The sequence below is a fragment of the Aotus nancymaae genome, unplaced genomic scaffold (assembly GCF_030222135.1).
Source record: "Aotus nancymaae isolate 86718 unplaced genomic scaffold, 86718_ANA_hifiasm-v0.15.2.pri h1tg000032l_0, whole genome shotgun sequence".
Taxonomy (NCBI): Eukaryota; Metazoa; Chordata; class Mammalia; order Primates; family Aotidae; genus Aotus; species Aotus nancymaae.
In genome coordinates this window covers 19,804,331-19,822,905 of record NW_026988445.1, presented here as the reverse complement: position 1 = coordinate 19,822,905, position 18,575 = coordinate 19,804,331, and the positions used below count along the sequence as shown (strand labels likewise).

At 45.8% G+C, this 18,575-nt stretch overlaps 1 protein-coding gene across 1 annotated transcript in view; it reads left to right on the top strand.

The window, feature by feature from the left end:
* Positions 1-17,064: 17,064 nt before the first annotated feature.
* The window catches only part of TARBP1 (TAR (HIV-1) RNA binding protein 1), a 79,528-nt gene continuing 78,017 nt past the window's right edge, over positions 17,065-18,575 (top strand). The window contains exon 1 of the mRNA XM_064383615.1: positions 17,065-18,063. Within this exon, the coding sequence (XP_064239685.1) occupies positions 17,133-18,063 (931 nt within the window). The 5' untranslated portion in view covers positions 17,065-17,132. The remainder of the gene's footprint in view (positions 18,064-18,575) is intronic.

The following is an 18,575-nucleotide window of genomic DNA, read 5'->3' as shown; positions in this document are numbered from 1 at the left end:
GCCTTTGAGCTATTTTACAACTCAATAAGTTGTAGAGAATGGATAACAATGCAAAATAATCCTTGCCCATAGACAAGAAGCAGCCAGCTTTGCCTCAGTTTGCTTATTCCTTTCAGTATCCTTATCAATAAATCTGTCTCTTCTTTGGGTTCTCTTTTGAACTGGTTGTAGCATCTTATAGTTCCCTCATTAATAATGAATCGAATAAATCTTTAACTGTTTTTAGTATCTGAGGAGTCATAATTTTACCTTTTTTTGAAAAGTATCCTTTAAAATACCAATGTTAGGTTTATTGAGTGTGATAATGGCATTGGGATTATAAAAGACAGTGTTTTTGCTCTTAAGAGTACACACTGAAACACAGGGTGAAGTATCACGACGCTTACAATTTGCTTTCAAATGGTTCGGCATATATGAAAACAAACGTGTGTGTGTCTGTACATACCCACATATACATCACATATTTGGGGGAAAGCAGAAGAAAGAGAAAGAAAATTAGTAAAATATAAACAACTAGTGAATCTAGGTGAAATATGGTGCCCTTGAGTGGTGTACTATTCGTTGAACGTTTCCATATGTTTGACAATTTTCAAAATAAAAATCTGCACAAGGAGGATAAATTTATGTCACATTCCTCACTAAGCGTGTCGTCAGCTTCACGTCCTATTCTTCTGGATGCTCTTCCACTACTTCAGAGATTAGCCAATTAGAGATGTTTGTTAGTAGTCTGACTTTTTGCAGTGGGTACTGCAAATAAGAATAAGTAAATGGGAGGCCGAGGCCAGCCGATTGCTTGAGTCCAGGAGTTTGAGACCAGCCTGGGCAACATGGAGAAACCTCATGTCTATAAAAAATAAAAAAATTAGCTGGGGATGGTGGCACACGCCTGTAGTCCCAGCTACTAGGGAGGCTGAGGTGGGTGGATGGCTTGAACCCAGGAGATCAAGGCTGCAGTGAGCTGTGATCATGCCACAGCACTCCAGCATGGAACATTAATGTTTCTACTATCACATGGCTCAATTTCTTCTAGAATTCTTAATAGTACCAAGTAAATAGGATGTTAAAGTAAAAAAAAAAATTTAAGCTAGTTATGCCCTATTCAGAAAGAATGCTCTTTAAAAAAAAATGAGTCTTTTGGCCAGGCACGGTGGCTCACACCTGTAATCCCAACTCTTTGGGAGGGTGAGGCTGGTGGATCACCCAAGGCAAGGAGTTCAAGATCAACCTGGCCAATATGGTGAAACCCTCTCTCTACTAAAAATACAAAAATTAGCCAGGCATGGTAGCAAATGCCTGTAGTCCCAGCCACTCGGGAGGCTGAGGCAGGAGAATCGCTGGAACCGGGGAGGTGGAGGATGCAGTGAGCTGAGATCACGCCACCGCACAGCCTGGGTGACAGAGTGAAATTTCATCTCACAAAAAAGAAAAATGAAAGAAAAGAGAAAGAAAGAAAGAAAGAAAAAGAAAGAAAGGAAGGAAAGAGAAAGAAGGAAAGAAAGAAAAAAGAGAAAGAAAGGAGGGAGGGAGGGAGAAAGAAAAAGAAGGACAGGGAAGGAGAAAGAAAGAGAGAGAGGGAGAAAGAAAGAAAGCTAGCTCTTTCAGGACAAACTCTGGATGTGAGGACCTCTTACACGGTGCTCATGTTCAAGTTTAAGGCTTTATTTATTTATTTATTTATTTATTTATTTATTTTTGTGAGCCAGAGTCTTGCCTTGTTGCCCAGGCTGGAGTGTAATGGCACGATATCCGGGCTCACTGCAACCTCTGCCTCCTGGGTTCAAGTGATTCTCCTGCCTCAGCCTTCTTAGTAGCTGGGATTATAGGCACCCGCCACCACGCTCGGCTAATTTTTTCTATCTTTAGTAGAGACGGGGTTTCACCATGTTGGCCAGGCTGGTCTCGAACCCCTGACCTCGTGATCTCCCCACCTCGGCCTCTCAAAGTGCTGGGACTACAGGCGTGAGCCATGGCGCTCGACCTGAAGGCATTACTTTTTGTGGTGTGTTTGGGGTGGGGGTGTGTCCCTCAATGACTACATAGTTTTGTACACCCTGCCCACCCCACCCCAGCTTGACATCACGGTCTTAATACAGTTAGAGACCCCATTCGTTGCAATTGGACTGCGGCTTGAGCTGGTACTGTAAGATTCAGAGCTCTTAGCATACTTAGAGGTATGAATAGTGCGGTAACAATGAGGAAAGAAAGTAAGTTAAATTCTCAAACATTGTGTCATTTAGCATAAAGGTTTAAGATTGAAATTTTCTGCCTGAGGGAAGCAGAAAAAATGAGTTTGTACAGAATGCTTCCTGTTTCTGAATTTAAAAGGCACACTAAAAATAGCTAAAGGGACTGAGTCGCCTAGAGGCTTCTTGGGTTGCCCAGTGGGAGTTCCTGCTCAGAGAAGCTATCCTTCAAAGCTGCTGCTGCCCACAGCCCTGAGAGTTGCTGTGTGATGCAGAGCTCTCCTGGGCAGATTGCATTTGGTCACAAGGAAGCAGGAGCTGAAGCAGATGGAGATGTTTCTTAATGGAAGGATCCCCTAGGGGAAGAAACGTTCTACCTCCGACAGAGGCTGACAGTCCAGAAGGCAGAGGCACATTGTGGGCTCAGAGACCAGACCTTCCTGAAATCAGGGTCAACCAATCGCAAATGGGCATTAACCTCAAAGAAAGAGTCCTTTCTTTCCATGGCCACTGATACTGTGTCATTTAAAACCCTGATTTTTTCTTATCTGGGCTATTGCCATAGCCTCCTCTCTAGGCCCTCTATCTGCAGTTTCTCCCCCTCTCCAATTCACCCTGCATGTGGGCTCTGGTGGGATTTTTCTGTGGCCTAATTTAGTTCAGGTGGTTCTGTCTATGTTTAACTTAATTTAATTTTTTAACAAATCAGACAACCAACTAACCAACGGATTTACCAAGCAAGCAAGCAAAAACCCTCCAGTGTTTCTTCATCTTAAATTGACTTGATTTAAACATCTTACCCAGTCCTGTTAACTAGTTCTGTCTTTTTAATCACATCAGTTATCACTTACTTATTTACTCCACCGAAAACTGCAGAGAGAAGGGTGGGGGGCATTTTCCTGTCTCTTTGGGGTGTCAGAGGCTGTCATATTTAGGTTTCTAAACCCCCACAGTGTTTAGTATAGTGTTATCCTAGAATCAGGATTCAAGAAAAAGCCTTTGGTGTATATTTACAGAATAATTGAAAGCAGAGCCTTGGCTATCTGTACACCCACGTGCACAGCAGCGTTATTCACAATAGTCAAAAGGTGGAAGCAATTCAAGGCTAGGGTTTCCCAGCCTCAGAACTGTGGGAAATAAATTTCTGTTATTTGTAAGTGACTCAGTTTATGATATTGTCTTCTAGCAGCCAAACAAAGATAAACGAGACTGTAAGCTCCCTGGGGAGGACAGAGATAGCAACTGCCCCAGTACAGAGCCTGGCACATCATAGGCATGCAAGTATCTCTTGGATCCCATGTTGTTCTTACCGATCTTAACTCTTTTTTCCATCTTCAGGGGTATGACAAGTGCTAAGAACCTAGGCAAAGCAAATTCATTTGAGTATAGCCATTGGATGGTCCCTGGTGCAAAAAAGGGGACAAAGTTATTAGCAGCAACAAGCTCTTCAAGAAACCACCACTGGCCAGGCGCGATGGCTCACACCTGTAATCCTAGCACTTTGGGAGCCCGAGGGCAGGTGGATCACCTGAGGTCGGGAGTTCGAGACCAGCCTGACCAACGTGGAGAAACCCTGTCTCTACTAAAACTATGAAATTAGACAGGCATGGTGGCACGTGCCTGTAATCTCAGCTCCTTGGGAGACTGAGGCACAAGAATCACTTAAACCTGGGAGGTGGAGGCTGTGGTGACCCAAGATCACACCATTGTACTCCAGCCTGGGCAACAAGAACAAAATCCATCTCAAAAAGAAAAAAAAACCCTCCACCATAGTGTCCGACTGGTGGGCATCAGTATTTATAGAGAACTGCAGTTGGGTGCTAAACTGCACAGCCCTGCTCATTCATAGACATTAATATTTTCCATAATGTCATCTCTAGCTATGAAAAGAAATTGCCTGAAGAATACTAGATTTGGTGATAGTGTACTGATACCTAGATTTTCAAACTGAATGCACATAAGACCAAGGACAATTTCTTTTACCTCCTTTACAGCTAAATCCAGCACTTTGCTCCTCCTTAGCAAAAGGAATTGGGTGGGGACAGTGGGGCAGTATATTTTGCAATAACTTACTATTATCGTTCTCTTACTGTTTCTTTGTCCTTTAACTCTTTTGCTTACACAGCCCCCTCCCTCACTCCACCTACCCCCAAAATCTTCTTGGTCTAGTGTCAGGCCTGCTGCTGCTAAAATGCTCAGGCTTTTTATGTTCTTATCTGCTGCTGTATAAGGGATGGGATGCTCTGTGTATCTCTGTCTCTCTCTCTCTTTCTTTCTCTCTCTCTCTTTCTGTGTGTGTGTGTGTGTTTAAAGGAGGGGGGAAGAGGTCTTCAATTTTGAGGATGGAGGAGAGAAACAGGAAGAGATTTCTTCCAAGGTCTAGTCTCTGGGTAAAGTATCTAAAAAACAATTCATCCTTTCACACTGAAAAAACCTACCTCCTGCTGGAATATCTCCTTTATGGCCTTATGCTACGCAGCTGGCTGTCTCCTTCCCATGCCTGGCTCACATGACAAGCTCCCTTCTTTTCCTGTAGTACAGGGAAAGGGGGAGGAAGATAAACCTGCCCTGTCACAGGGGCCTTTGTGAAATGCATAGGGAGTATATAGCAGACGGAGGCTGATTAAATCCATCTTGACTAATTGACTGCTAGATTGAGAAAAGTTAAATAGTTAAATAGTACCTATTTCCTACAGACTCAGAAGCACTGAAGTATTTATTAGCTGATAGGAGCAACACTGAACTTAAAAAATAAGACTACTCATCATTAGAAAGATACGAGATTACCAGCTTAAAAACACATCAATCTTTAAACTGAACTTCTCAGTTTAAACCCCCACAGTGTTTAGTATAGTGTTATCCCAGAATCAGGATTCAAGAAAAAGTGTTCTTTGCTGAACACTTTCAGCAAAGATGTCTTTTCCTTTTCACTTTATGGCATTTGATAAACAATGTTTTCAGAAGAACTTAAGAGTTTGGGAACTCTTGTGTAGTAGAATTCTCTAGAGAAACAGAACTAATAGGATGTATGCATATATAGAAACAGATTTATTGTAAGGAATTGGCTCATGTGATTATGGAGGCTGGCAAGTCCAAATGTGCAGTATTGGCTGGCAGCCTGGAGACCCAGGAGAGCTGCTGGTGAGCTGAAGTTCGAAGGCCATCTATTGGTGGAATTCCCGTTTGCTCAGGAGGCTGATCTTTCTGTTCTATTCACATTTTCAACTGATTGCATGAAGCCCACCCATCATGCTATGGAGGGCAATCTGTCTTACTCAGAGTTCGCCAATATAGTGTTACTCTCATCCCAAAACATCCTCATTTACAAAGAAAGATCCCAGCAGACAACATGTTTAAGTGGGAAGAAAACATAGATGCCACACTGCAGAAGAACTACGACAAAGTCTGCAAAGTGCCTTGCAGAGGTGACTGACGCCAGTGGCATCTGTTTTGTGAGGTGTAAGCCACTTTTTCCCTAAGTAGGAAAAAATCCCCCAAACCCATACACTATCTCAAGTGTGATACTTGAGATATTGAAAACTCTTTCAATAGCTCACTTTATGAGCCTGTCACACCCTCCGTGAGGAATCGGCAATATTTACTTAATAGGCAGTCAATGCCCTCTGGCTCTGAGTCCTGGTACAAAAATTTACATCTACTTGCCAGACCCTCTAGAAGGATACCTACTTACAAAGTAGGGAAAGGGGATTCCCAGTATTCCAGGACAAGCTATTAGTATCTCCGTAGCTGTTGTTATTGGTGATGATTTGACTGACCTGGTATGTCCAAGTCTCTGGCTAAATGGAGCAGGTAAAACGTGTTTAGAAGCGTTTTCTATAGACTTCAATTGCTTATCAGTGGGCTAGCAAAATAAAGACAGCTGATAATGGATTTCACCTCCTTCTTTATTGCAAATGCAGCTATTAAAGGCCCCTCTGGCATGCTCACACTGGCAGGAACTCGCTGGGCTTCGAATTCTCCCTGTAGTGATGTGCTGCCTTGTATGGCATCACAATTCATCATTTAATAGGACTCCTTGTGTGACCGAATCTATTGCCATCTCATCCCTGTGTCAGAAGCAGCACAGTGAGCGATTCTGACAGCGGCAGAGAGCCTGAGAATTCTGATTTTTTTTGCCTCAGAAGCAGGCTGGATGGGCAGGCTTAATCCTGCACTCTCTGCCTGGCAAACCCTTACGGATTTGACTGAAAACTACAGAATCCAGATCCAGGACCAGAAGGAGCCTCCGTGGATTACCTTACACGTATTGAACCGGTGAAGCCCACTTAAGTAGGGGCTTTTTCTGTTTGCAGAAAAGCAAAAAAAAAAAAAAAGGAAATGAAAGTAGTAGCGGGAGTAAGAACTTTTTAAAAAATGCTTTTAGGTTGTGTTTAAAAGATAAACTGATGGAAAATTTGGTGACTCCAATTGTTCACAGCAGTTCTACTGGAGTCTCAGGCGACACGCACAGAAGCAGTCAGTATATGAGCAAAGTCTTGGAGACGCTGTGAGAGTGGGCGGGCCATCCTTTCCCCGCTTTCCTCCCTTTCCTCCCTTTGCTTAGTCCAGTGAACCTCGAAGTAGCCTGTGCTTGTCTTTATGTCCGTTAGCCAAAGAGCAAGGCTGACCCAAGCCAAGGTGAGACGGTGTCTATAATGGAATGATTCGCTGAATGTTGAAAGGATGGCTTATCCCAATAATTAACTATTTTCCTTCCTTTCCTCCACAATTTGCCATGCATATCTGCCATGGGTGTGAGGAATGTATGAGTGAGGCCAGCAGTTCTCCTTAAAAAAAACACAGATGATTGTGGCCTGTACTCAGAGTTTCTGGATGAATTGGGTCTGGGGTGAGGCCCAGGCATTCAGTATAAACATGTCTCCCAGTGATTAAAGATTCCTGGTGATTCTACTTGTTGCTTTCTGTTTCTGTATAGGTCTAACCAGGAGGACTGGGGCTGAGCAACAGTGAATGTCAGTTTCAAGGCAGAAATGATGGTGGCGATCAGTCGGGAAGAGGCCCCTAACTATGGAAAGAGTGAAGTACTCAAAACTAATGGAGCTAGCATACTAAACGATAAGCAACTGGGTGGGAGTCCTGTACCAGGTGGAAAGATAGAAAATGCAACAAGGGAAGCTTGAACACAAGGGGACTTGTTTTTCTCATATTAGACTTTCAAGAAATAGATATTCACCAGCATTGGCTGAGTGGCTTCAAGGAACCCAGGTTCTCACTGCATTTTCTCCCCTGCCACTTTTCATGTGGCATTTGCTATCTTGTGCTTGTTCTCTCATGGGTTCAAGTTGGCTGCTATAGGTCCAGAGAGCACTCTGTGATCAGGCAGGAAGGAGCAGAGGAGAACTGTGGTGGTGATGGTCTCTCTCCTTTTACCAGAAGAAAAGCTTTCCCAGACACATCCCTAGCAGACTTCTGCTTATGTCTCATTGTCCAAGACTAGGACAGAGTCAGCACCCATTGCCTGACTTGTAATGACGGTTGGACACGCAGGGAACAGGCCTGTCCTGTTTGCTGCCTAAACATGAGCCATCAGCCAAGGGTTAGTATGTTGCCCATTCTGAGCAAAATGAGGGTTTGACAGTGAGGGAGAAGGGAGGATGGTTGTGGGGTTAATAACTGTTGGAAATAAATGCTCAGTGCCACAAAGAAAAATTAGCACTGAGACAAACGATCTTTCAGTAATGCAATTTTTACTTCCTGGACTGCAGGAAGGGTACTCTCGCTAGCCATCTTGCCACGAGAGCACAATGAACAAAGGAAAACAGACTAATTTATCCCTTATGCATTTGGGGTTGTCCTTACTGCTATGTCTGATCTCCATTGGCTGGAGCCAGACCTCACAATTTAAACTAAAACCCGATTGGCTAATAACTTAAAACTTTTCTAAACAGGTGCAAGCAGTGGAGACCTGGGACATATCTGTGAGCACGTCCAGCACAGATATCTTGCTTAAAGTACAAGGACATAAAATGTACTACATGCCTGTAAGCATGGCATGTTTAACAGCTACATAGGATAGGACTTAACAAAGTTATTAGCACACTGATTCTTTAACAAGAAAGGAAACTTTAAAAAGGAACTTTTCTACTTCCCACAGTAATGAATGGTGTCCGCCACAGAGCCCCAATGGGAATTTGAGTTTTCTAGATGTCATGCTTACCATAAACATATTAATGATTCTGCAGCAGCCATTTTTTCCACAGAGGTTCTCTGAGGACTTTCAGGGGAGAACATCACAAGGCAAAAATTTCAGACAGAGCCTATCAAGAATCTCCTTCCAGCTGGGCATGGTGGCTCACACCTGTAATCCCAGCTTTGGGAGGCTGAGGTGTGTGGATCACAAGGTCAGGAGTTCAAGACCAGCCTGGCCAAGATGGTGAAACGCCATCTCTACTAAAAATACAAAAATTAGCCAGGCGCAATGGCAGGCGCCTGTAATCCCAGCTACCCGGGAGGCTGAGGCAGGAGAACTGCTTAAACCCAGGGCAGGGGGTTGGGGGGAAGTTGCAGTGAGCTGAGATTGTGCCACCGCACTTCAGCCTGGAAGACAGAGCAAGACTCAATCTCAAAAAAAAAAAAAAAAAAAAGAAAGAATCTCCCTCTCTTTCTTAGACCCTTAGAGATAAATAGCTGAAGACTATAGCTGAAGTCTTGCTATGTAATTGCTATTTTCTTTCTTTTTAGACTCGTTTTCTGCTTTGCAGCTATGAATCTTTAGTTGAAAGGATGGAAAAAGCACACTGCATTGACAACAGCTCCATCTTCTGTCCAGAGAAATGTCAGCTTCTGAACAGATTATAGTTTTTGGTTATGCAACTGCCTGTGCATTCTGGACCATGAATGCATGCAAGATTTGTGCATTGAAGAAGGATCTTTTCAGTGGGGCTGGAGCTCCTTGTACCTCTCTCAGGTCAACATTTTCATCATTCATTATGTAGTCCTACACCCTCACAGTGCCAGGGCGCCCTTGCCCACTGCTTTCCTCATGGCACTACAAAAGACTAAGTTAAGCATCTGCAGTGTGTACCTTGAAAATCCCAAACAGTGAGTCCATGCAAACACTCTTTTTCTTTTCTGTAGAGACAGGGTCTCACTCTGTTGCCCAGGCTGAAATGCAGTGGGGTAATCACAGCTCATTGCAGCCTCAACCTCCTGGGCTCAAGTGATCCTTTTGCCTCAGGCTCCCAAGTAGCTGGGACTACAGGCACATACATACCACCACACCCAGCTTATTACTGTTTTTTTTTTTTTTTTGGTAGAGACACAGTCTCCCAATTTGCCCAGACTGGTCTCAAACTCCTGGCCTCAAGTGATCTTCCTGCTTCTGCCTCACAGTGCCGGGATTACAGGCATGAGCCACCATGCTCAGCCCCATGCAAACACTCATGAAGGAAGGAGACATTTGAGAGAACATTTATCTGGATCAGCTTCCCTGACTTAGGCTTTCTGTTTCCGTTTTAAATCTTGCTCCTTTCTCCATTACCCTTACTAAGAGGGAAGCAGTGTCCATTTCAAGTTGGGAAAGTGAGAAGAGTCAGAATTCAAAGTCAGAGATGTGGCAGAGCAATCACATCCGTAGCTGCTCCATTTCAGATCAGAAGGAAATAAAAAATAAGTATTTTTAGACATCTCATGGTGAGTTTTAAAATATAAGGTGTAGACAGTAACACCCCTACACTCGAAGTTTGTTGGAACCGGTGTAGTCAGAGCTGTGGGAGCCAGGGGTGGAGGAGGGCTCTCAGGGCAGAAAATAACTCCCCCGAGGCCCCTGCTGGACACTCTCATCCAGGATGACAGAAGCACAGGCCTCTTTTTAAAACCTGTACGTATTTGTTGCCCGAGGAAACAGGATGCGGCTGAGTGTGTAAGACAGCAGTCCCCAACCTTTTTGGCACCAGGGACCAGGTTTCATGGAAGACAGTTTTTCCATGGAGCAGGGAAGGTGGGGTGGGAGGGTGGAGATGGTCTGGGATGAAACTGTTTCACCTCAGGTCATCAGGAATTAGATTATCACAAGCAGCACACAACCTAGATCCCTTGCATGCACAGTTCACAACAAGGTTCACACTCCTAGGAGAATCTAAGGCCGCTGCTGATCTGACAGGAGGCGGAGCTTAGGTGGTAACGCCCACTCACCTGCCCCCCGGCTCCTCCTGTGCAGCCTGGTTCCTAACAGGTCACTGGTTCATGGCCCACGGGTTAGGGACCCCTGCTGTAAGGGATACAGAAGCTAGACTGAAGTAATTAAACTTTACTACTTGAAAGAAAGGAAAACTCAGACACTCATTCATAATACACCTGCTTTTGATGTTAAAATAACAGTCACAACCCTAATTCATCTATGGATGAAGCAGGAAAATTGCGAGGAATGAGGAAAGAAATCTATTCTAAATCCTATTCACATATGGCTTCCAATGCAACTATTCATCTCCGTGAGGATGAGGAGGGGTGGCTGGCTGTTCACATGCTGGCTCTCCTCTGTGTTTCAAAGCTGAATATCGTTTCATGTTGAACCAGCCACAAAGATTTCAGCTTGCAAATGTTCATGTTTCAAGGGTAATTATGTCACTAGAAATTTTCCAGCTGATTAACTTAGAATGCTATCACTATAAAATACTGAATTTTTATTCATCCAGTTTCAAGTACTTATTAAGTAACCAACATACTTCTGGTGATATGTTTGATTTTTAGTATACAGATGAATTAAAGCAAAATCCCAATGCTTTTTTTTGCGGGGGGGCTTTGTTTTATTTTTGAGATGGAGTCTCACTCTGTCACGTAGGCTGGAGTGCAGTGTCGCCATCTTGGCTTACTGCAACCTCTGTCTCCAGGTTCAAGGGATTCTCCTCCCTCAGCCTCCCAAATAGCTGGGACTGCAGGCACATGCCACCATGCCTGGCTAATTTTTTGTATTTTTAGTAGAGATGGGTTTTCACCATGTTGACCAGGCTGGTCTTGAACTCCTGACCTCAAATGATCTGTCCACCTTGGCCTCCCAAAGTGCTGGGATTACAGGTGTGAGCCATTGTGTGCAGACAAAATCCCACTTCTTAAGGGGCACATAAGTACTTGTAGAAACTACACCTCCATCCATTCATACAACCATAATTTACTGAGTACCTACTATGTGCTAAACATTGAAAGTACAGAAATTCTATAGGCAGTACACTGGACATGGCAATTGTGTATTTCGTTCTTGATGTTTTGGAGCTAATGCAGAAAAGTGCACAGCGTTGCAGAGGCTGGAGTGTAATGGCATGATCTCGGCTCACTGCAACCTCCACCTCCGGGGTTCAACAGATTCTCCCAACTCAGCCTCCTGAGTAGCTGGGATTACAAGCATGTGCCACCATGCCCGGCTAATTTTGTATTTTTAGTAGAGACAGGGTTTCTCCATGTTGGTCAGGCTGGTCTCAAACTCCCGACCTCAGGTGATCTGCCAGCCTCAGCCACCCAAAGTGCTGGCATTACAGGCATGAGCCACTGTGCCCAGCTAAAATGGGCTTTTCTATACATAAATCAGCACCATTTGTGTTGAGGGAGAGTGAGATTTATCTACTTCCTTACAACTTTCTTTCTCCTGCCTCAACACCCTGAGTAGCTGGGATTCCAGACAGGTGCCACCACACCTGGCTAATTTTTGTATTCTTAGTAGAAATGAGGTTTCGCCATGTTGGCCAAGCTGGTATTGAACTCCTGACTTCTGTGATCTGCCTGCCTCGGCCTCCCAAAGTGCTGGGATTACAGGCATGAGCCACCGTGCCCAGCTGACAGCCTTTGGGTCAGACAGCTCTGCTGCTTTTTTCATCCTGTGGTATCAGGGCAAGTAACTCAACCTCTTCCATCTTCAGTTTCCTCATCTGCAAAATGAGAAAAGTAAAAGCACTGCGTTTAAGAGTTGTTTTGAGGGTGATGTGCAATAATATATACAGATAGATATTACCATGTCAGGTCTTTAATAAGAGTGGTAACTATTAGCCATTATTATTACTACAATTAAAAGTTTGGGGAAGACCGGACATGGCGGCTCACGCCTGTAATCCCAGCACTTTGGGAGGCTGAAGTGCGTGAATCACGTAAAGTCAGGACTTCGAGACAAGCCTGGCCAACACGGTGAAACCCCGTCTCTACTAAAAATACAAAATTTAGCCAGGCGTGGTGGCGTGCGCCTGTAATCCCACCTACTTAGGAGGCTAAGGCAGGAGAATTGCTTGAACACAGGAGGAAGAGTGAGCCAAGATTGTGCCACTGCCCTCCAGCCTGGGCAACAGAGTGAAACTTTGTCTTAAAAAAAAAAAAAGTTTGGAGAATACAGAAATAGAAGTAAGTTATAATCAGGGGCATTAGGAATGGCTTCTTAGAGAGAGATGCCTTGAAATTTGGGTCTTTATAATGGAGTAGGAGATGGTTATTCACTCAATAAGTGTTACTTAAGTGTGATATAGCTGGGATGAGGTACTAACATGAGTATAGCAACAGACAAAACCTCACACCCCCTGCCTAGCCCTCGGATTGCTTACAGGGGAGGAGTGGGGAGCAGAAGAGGGCAGAGAAATAACCTGCAATTGCAACACAGCGTGGCCACTGCTGTGTTAGTGACATGCCAGGATGTTTGGAGAATTTGAAAGAGGGTCACCTAACTTAGCTGGGGTGTTGGCAACAGGAGAAAGGTATTAAGAAATGACTTCCTGGAGAGATGACATTTGAACTTTGTCTGGAAAGAAAAAAAAGTAAAGGGGTAAGCACTTACCAAAGAGAAAAGGGCTTTTGAAAAAAAAAAAAGAAAAGAAAAGTGAGAGCACACATGTTTTTGGGACTTCAAAATTAAGGTGTATATGGGGCTTGTCAGGAGTGTGAAGCTGGAGAATTAGGCAGGCATACTGTCTTGAGGTATCTTGAATGACATACTAAGGACCTCAACCATGATGCTGAAGGTTCTGGGGAGCCAATGATTTAACTGTAGGAAGATTATCCTAGTAGCAATATGGAGTATGTATTACACGGGAGTGGGGTAGGGGGTGATTGGTATTTTCTTGATAAGAAATGAGGAGGGTCTAAAACTAAGGTATTAGTGGGGCACAGAGAGGAGGGACCACCAAGAGATTTAGAAAGTTGCATGGATAACTTTGAGGAGTGATTGCATATGAGAATCAAGTAAGCGAGTAGGAAGTCTATTGGTTCCCAGGTTTTTGACTTGGGCAACTTGGGAATGATGGCCATTCCCCTAAATAGGGAATTCCTGGGAAGAAGTACATTGGTGGGGAGTCATGGTGCTGGGGGAAGGGATGAAGGGAATGAGGATAATAAGGTTAGATTTGTAAAAGTGGAGACTGAGAATGATGTCCTGAGTTATATTCAGGTGAAGACATGTGGTAGGCAGTTGGAGAAATAGGTTTGGAGCTGTTTCGTAAGGATAGGTCTCAGGAGAGAGACCTGGGCTGGAGATATAGATTTTTTTCATCATTAGCATGTAAATGGTAGTCAGATCTATAGTGTTAATAAAGTTATTCAGAGAGAATTTACAGAGTGAGGAGAAGAGAGACCTGAAGATAAAACCCTGGAAGCATCACTATGGACAGGTCAGGACGAAAAAGAAGATGCTGAAAGAGATGGAGAAGAAACAGCTGAGGAAGCAGGAAAAATAAAGAACAGGAGGAAGCCATAGATGAAAATCAGAGAAAGACAGTGTTTCAAGAAATAGGAAATACTCCACAGAGTCTATTAAGATAAGAACAAAAAAGGGCAGCTTTGGCAATTAGGAGATTGATGCCCACGTTGGTGAATCAGAAAAGTGGTGTCGTGGGAAATATTCTGGCAGACAAGACAGTGCAAACATGTTGTGGGTAAGGAGGGGAGTTCCATGTGCCTGGGACATGGGGTGGAGTAGGGGAAATCAGGTTATGAGGCCAACTGGCTTTCCCCAATCCCAATATCAATGCCATGCTCTGCATGGCTTTATTCTGTAGGGAACAGGGAACAAAATACATAGGCCAACTTTTTTTTTTTTTGGTATTAAGTCATTTTTCAAGATTGAGGTGGTTTCTGCAAAGCAAAATGCATAGATCTTAAGGGTTCAGTTCAAGAGTTTTGACAAATGTGTAACCAACACCCTGGTCAACATAAAACATTTTCATCACCCCTGAAAGTTCCCTTGTGCCCAATTCTAGTCAAATCTCTACTCCCTACATGCAACTATTTCCTCATTTGTATCCTTCAGATTACTTTTGTCTATTCTTGAATTTCATATAAATGAAATCACGAGGATGTAAACTTTGTGACTGGTGTCCTTTGTTTAACATATCGCTTCTGAGACTTATCCATGTTGTCGAGCAGATTAACAATTTATTCTCTCATTGCTGGGAGCATTATCATATATGTAGATCACAATGTTTAATTCATTCTTCTATTTGATGCACATTTAGGTTGTTACATAACACCTCTTAGGTTGTTACAAGCCTTTGGCTATAATGAATAACGTTGTCAAAAACATGCTTCTTCAAGCCCCCCTTTATTTGAAACATGTTTTTGTTTATTTTTAGATAATTACCTGGGGGTGAAACTGTTAAATCATAAAGTAGCTATATTATAACTTTACCAGAAAGTTTCTAAAGTGACTGTCCATTTTCATGCCCCCAGTAATGTAGAGTTCCAGTTGCTCCACACTCTTGGTCTTTGCCATTTAGTGTTTTCGATCCTTTAAATGTTAGCCATTCTCCTCAGTATGAAGTCGTATCTCACTGTGGGTTTAATTTGCATTTCTGCGATGACTAATGAGGCTGAACACTTTCCAAGTGCTTATCATTTGTGTATCTTCATTTGTTAAGTGCTCAAGACTTTTCCCCATTTATATTTGTTAGATGTATGTTGAGAGAAATGATAGTTGTCTGCACATTTTATATTGAAGGTAATTGATATTTACTGACACATTCTTAAAGGGCTTAAAATAGAACCATTTGTGCATTCTGTCAATGAAAAACTGAATGACTCTGAAATATGAAAAAAAGTCTTGCCTGTGTAATGTCAGATAACTTTAAATTGTATAAAAGACTTTAAATTTAAATAACTTTATTTTTTGTCTTATCATTATGCTTATTACATGTCAAGCTCTTTGTAGTTGGGACCATGTCTTCTTTATTGACTAAGGGGCAGATCTTTGGCTTAGCAGCAGAGAAAACCCATGCCACCAATCCAGTTTGTCTCAAATTGAGCCAGGAACCGAATCAGCGCCATTCATGCTGAGGTGAGGTTGTCTGTTTCTGTATTTAGCAATGGATGCTGTCAGAAATACAGAAAAGACAGACACAGGGACTATTTCTGAGTTTGCACATGGGAGCACATGCATTGTGTGGGAGGCTCTGCATCCTGGAGTCATCTTGGGCATTTGGTTGTGAGGGCTGGCGTGGGCATCTTGGTTTTAGCTGAATCCTGGCACACTGCTATAGGTAAGTTGCTATAGGTACCTCTGAGGCAGGGAAACTAAGGACGTCCTAGAACCAAATCAGGTGGAAACACTTCAGCTATGACATGAATACCCTCTCATTTACATAGGGCGTACACCAAGTAAATAACTTTGTAACTTCATTTTAGCCTCATTTACATAGTGTGTACCAAGTAACCGATGGAAACCTCTATAGGTATTTAAACCCCAGAAAATTCGCAACCAGACCCCTGAGCGGCTTGCTCAGGTCAGTTCCCACCCAGTGGAGTGCACTTTTTCAATAAATCTCTGCTTTTGTTGCTTCATTCTTTCCTTGCTTTGTTTGTGTGTTTTGTCCAATTCTTCGTTCAAGAACCTGGACACGCTCCACTGGTAACACTTCTCACTTCTGGCCTTAAGTGTAAATCATTCTTGTGTTTTTCATTACTACTTCTTACTTTTTAAGGCAGAGTTTCGCTCTTGCTGCTCAAGCTGGAGTGCAATGGCACAATCTCGGCTCACTGCAACCTCCGCCTTCCTCCTGCCTCAGCCTCCCGAGTAGCTGGTATTACAGGCATGTGCCACCACGTACGGTTAATTTTTGTACTTTTAGTATAGAGACGGGGTTTCACCATGTTGGCCAGACTGGTCTCAAACTCCTGACCTCGTGACTCACTCGCCTCAGCCTCCCAGAGTGCTGGGATTACAGGTGTGGGCCACCACGCCCGGCCAAATTCATTATTTTCAATACAGATGTCCAGAACCAATTTTAGACCTATTGTGTCAGTCTCTTTGTGGATGGTGCCAGGCATGCAACGTTTTGAAAATAATCTAAGGTGATTGTGGTGTGCACCTTCTGCGAACCAGTGTACGCTCACATGCAAGCCTGATTTAGGCTCCTGGGCAGACCAATCTCCAATCAGGAATCGATGGAGTTGGAGTAGATACATTAACTTTTAAGGAGGGCCTGATTTCTCCTAAAAATCAAGAGACCAGGCCGGGCGCGGTGGCTCACGTCTGTAATCCCAGCACTTTGGGAGGCCAAGGCGGGCGGATCACGAGGTCAGGTGCTCAAGACCAGCCTGATCAACATGGTGAAACCCCGTCTCTACTAAAAATACAAAAATTAGCCGAGCTTGGCGGCGTACACCTGTAGTCCCAGCCTGTAATCCCAGCTACTCAGGAGGCTGAGGCAGGGGAATCGCGTGAAGCTGGGAGGCCGAGGTTGCAGTGAGCCGAGATCGGGCCATTGCACTCCAGCCTGGGCGACAGAGCAGACTCTATCTCACAAACAAACAAATAAAAAACAAGAAACCAGATAGGTTCTAGGCAGGGTTGGTGGCAGGAACCCAAGGCGCGCTGAACTGGACCAAGTCTGGCTGGGATCCCCCTCTCAGCGGCCGCGCGCCCGGCTCCGTCGGCGCACGCGCACGCAGGAGCCGGCCTGTCCTGTGCGCACGCATCGCGCACGCCGGCGCCTTCCTTTGGGAGCCCGGGCCGGCGGCGCGCGGCAAATGGAGGGGGTGCTCGCGGAAGCGCTGCTCTCGCAGAGCCGGGACCCTCGGGCCCTGCTTAGGGCGCTATGCCGCGGGGAGGCGTCCGCGGAGCGCGTGGAGACGCTACGCTTCCTTCTGCAGCGGCTCGAGGACGAGGAGGCGCGCGGCGGCGGGGGTGGAGGCGCGCTCCCGGAGGCGGCGCGCGAGGTGGCCGCAGGGTACCTCGTGCCGCTGCTGCGGAGCCTGCGCGGGCGCCCGGCGGACAGTCCTGACCCGGGTCTGCCGCCGCGGCACCGCCGGGGCGTGCTGAGGGCGGCGGGCGCGGCCCTGCGCTCGTGCGCCCGCCTGGCCCGGGGTCCGCAGCTGGCGACAGCGCTGGCTGAGGAAGCGTTGCGAGATCTGCTCGCGGGGTGGCGCGCGCCTGGCGCCGAGGCTGCCGTGGAGGTGCTGGCGGCCGTCGTGCCCTGTTTGCGGCCCCGCGACGATGGGCCACTGCTGGAGCGCGTGGCGGGGGCCGCCGTCGCCCTGGCGCTGGGCGGGGGCGGGGACGGGGATGAGGCCGGGCCCGCGGAGGACACGGCGGCGCTGGTGGCCGGGCGACTGCTGCCGGTGCTGGTCCAGTGCGGCGGGGCGGCGCTGCGGGCCGTGTGGGGCGGGCTGGTCGCGCCGGGGACGCCCCCGGGGCCGGTCCGCGTAGAGGCGAAGCTGCTGGTCCTGAGCGCCCTGGCGGAGAAACTGCTGCCAGAGCCGGGCGGCGACCGCGCCCACGGCACTCGCGAGCCGGGCCCGGACGCCCGGCGCTGTTGGCGCTTCTGGAGGACGGTGCAGGCGGGGCTGGGCCATGCGGACGCCCTGACGCGCAAGCGAGCGCGCTACCTGTTGCAGAGGGCGGTGGAGGTGTCAGCGGAGCTGAGGGCCGACTGCACCTGCGGGCCCCAGGAAGGAAACGGTACCCGCCTCTTTGCCTCCCAGCCCAGTCCTGCCTACTTGGCTGTCCCGGAGGGGAGCCTTGCTGCTTCTGAAATCTAGCTTGTTGGAGTCGTCACTGCGATCCATACAGAATTTGTTTTTTCCGGGTTGCTCCCCTAAAGCCTGAAAACTTTTGGAACCCCCCTCTCGAGGGTGTTCTCTGCAGTGAGACAAATCACTGCAGTTGAGAACGTTCTGACCCAGAGCCGGTGGAATACAGCACCCATGGAATAGTTTAGGAACATGATGGAGCCCATGCAAGATTTTACAGACCCATATCTGCACTTTATCATGGCAGATTCATCCCAGTAGGAACGGTTGATAGCTATCAAATTGAAAGAAAAATTATCTGTACTGACCAGTGAATTGAGTCTTGGAGTGTTAGAATTAAGCGTCGTAGAGGCCATCACACTCTTTTGAAATTTTCCCTGGTCATTAGGAACAGGCTTTACTAATATTTGTTAAACATGTCGACCTTTTGAGTGTATTTTT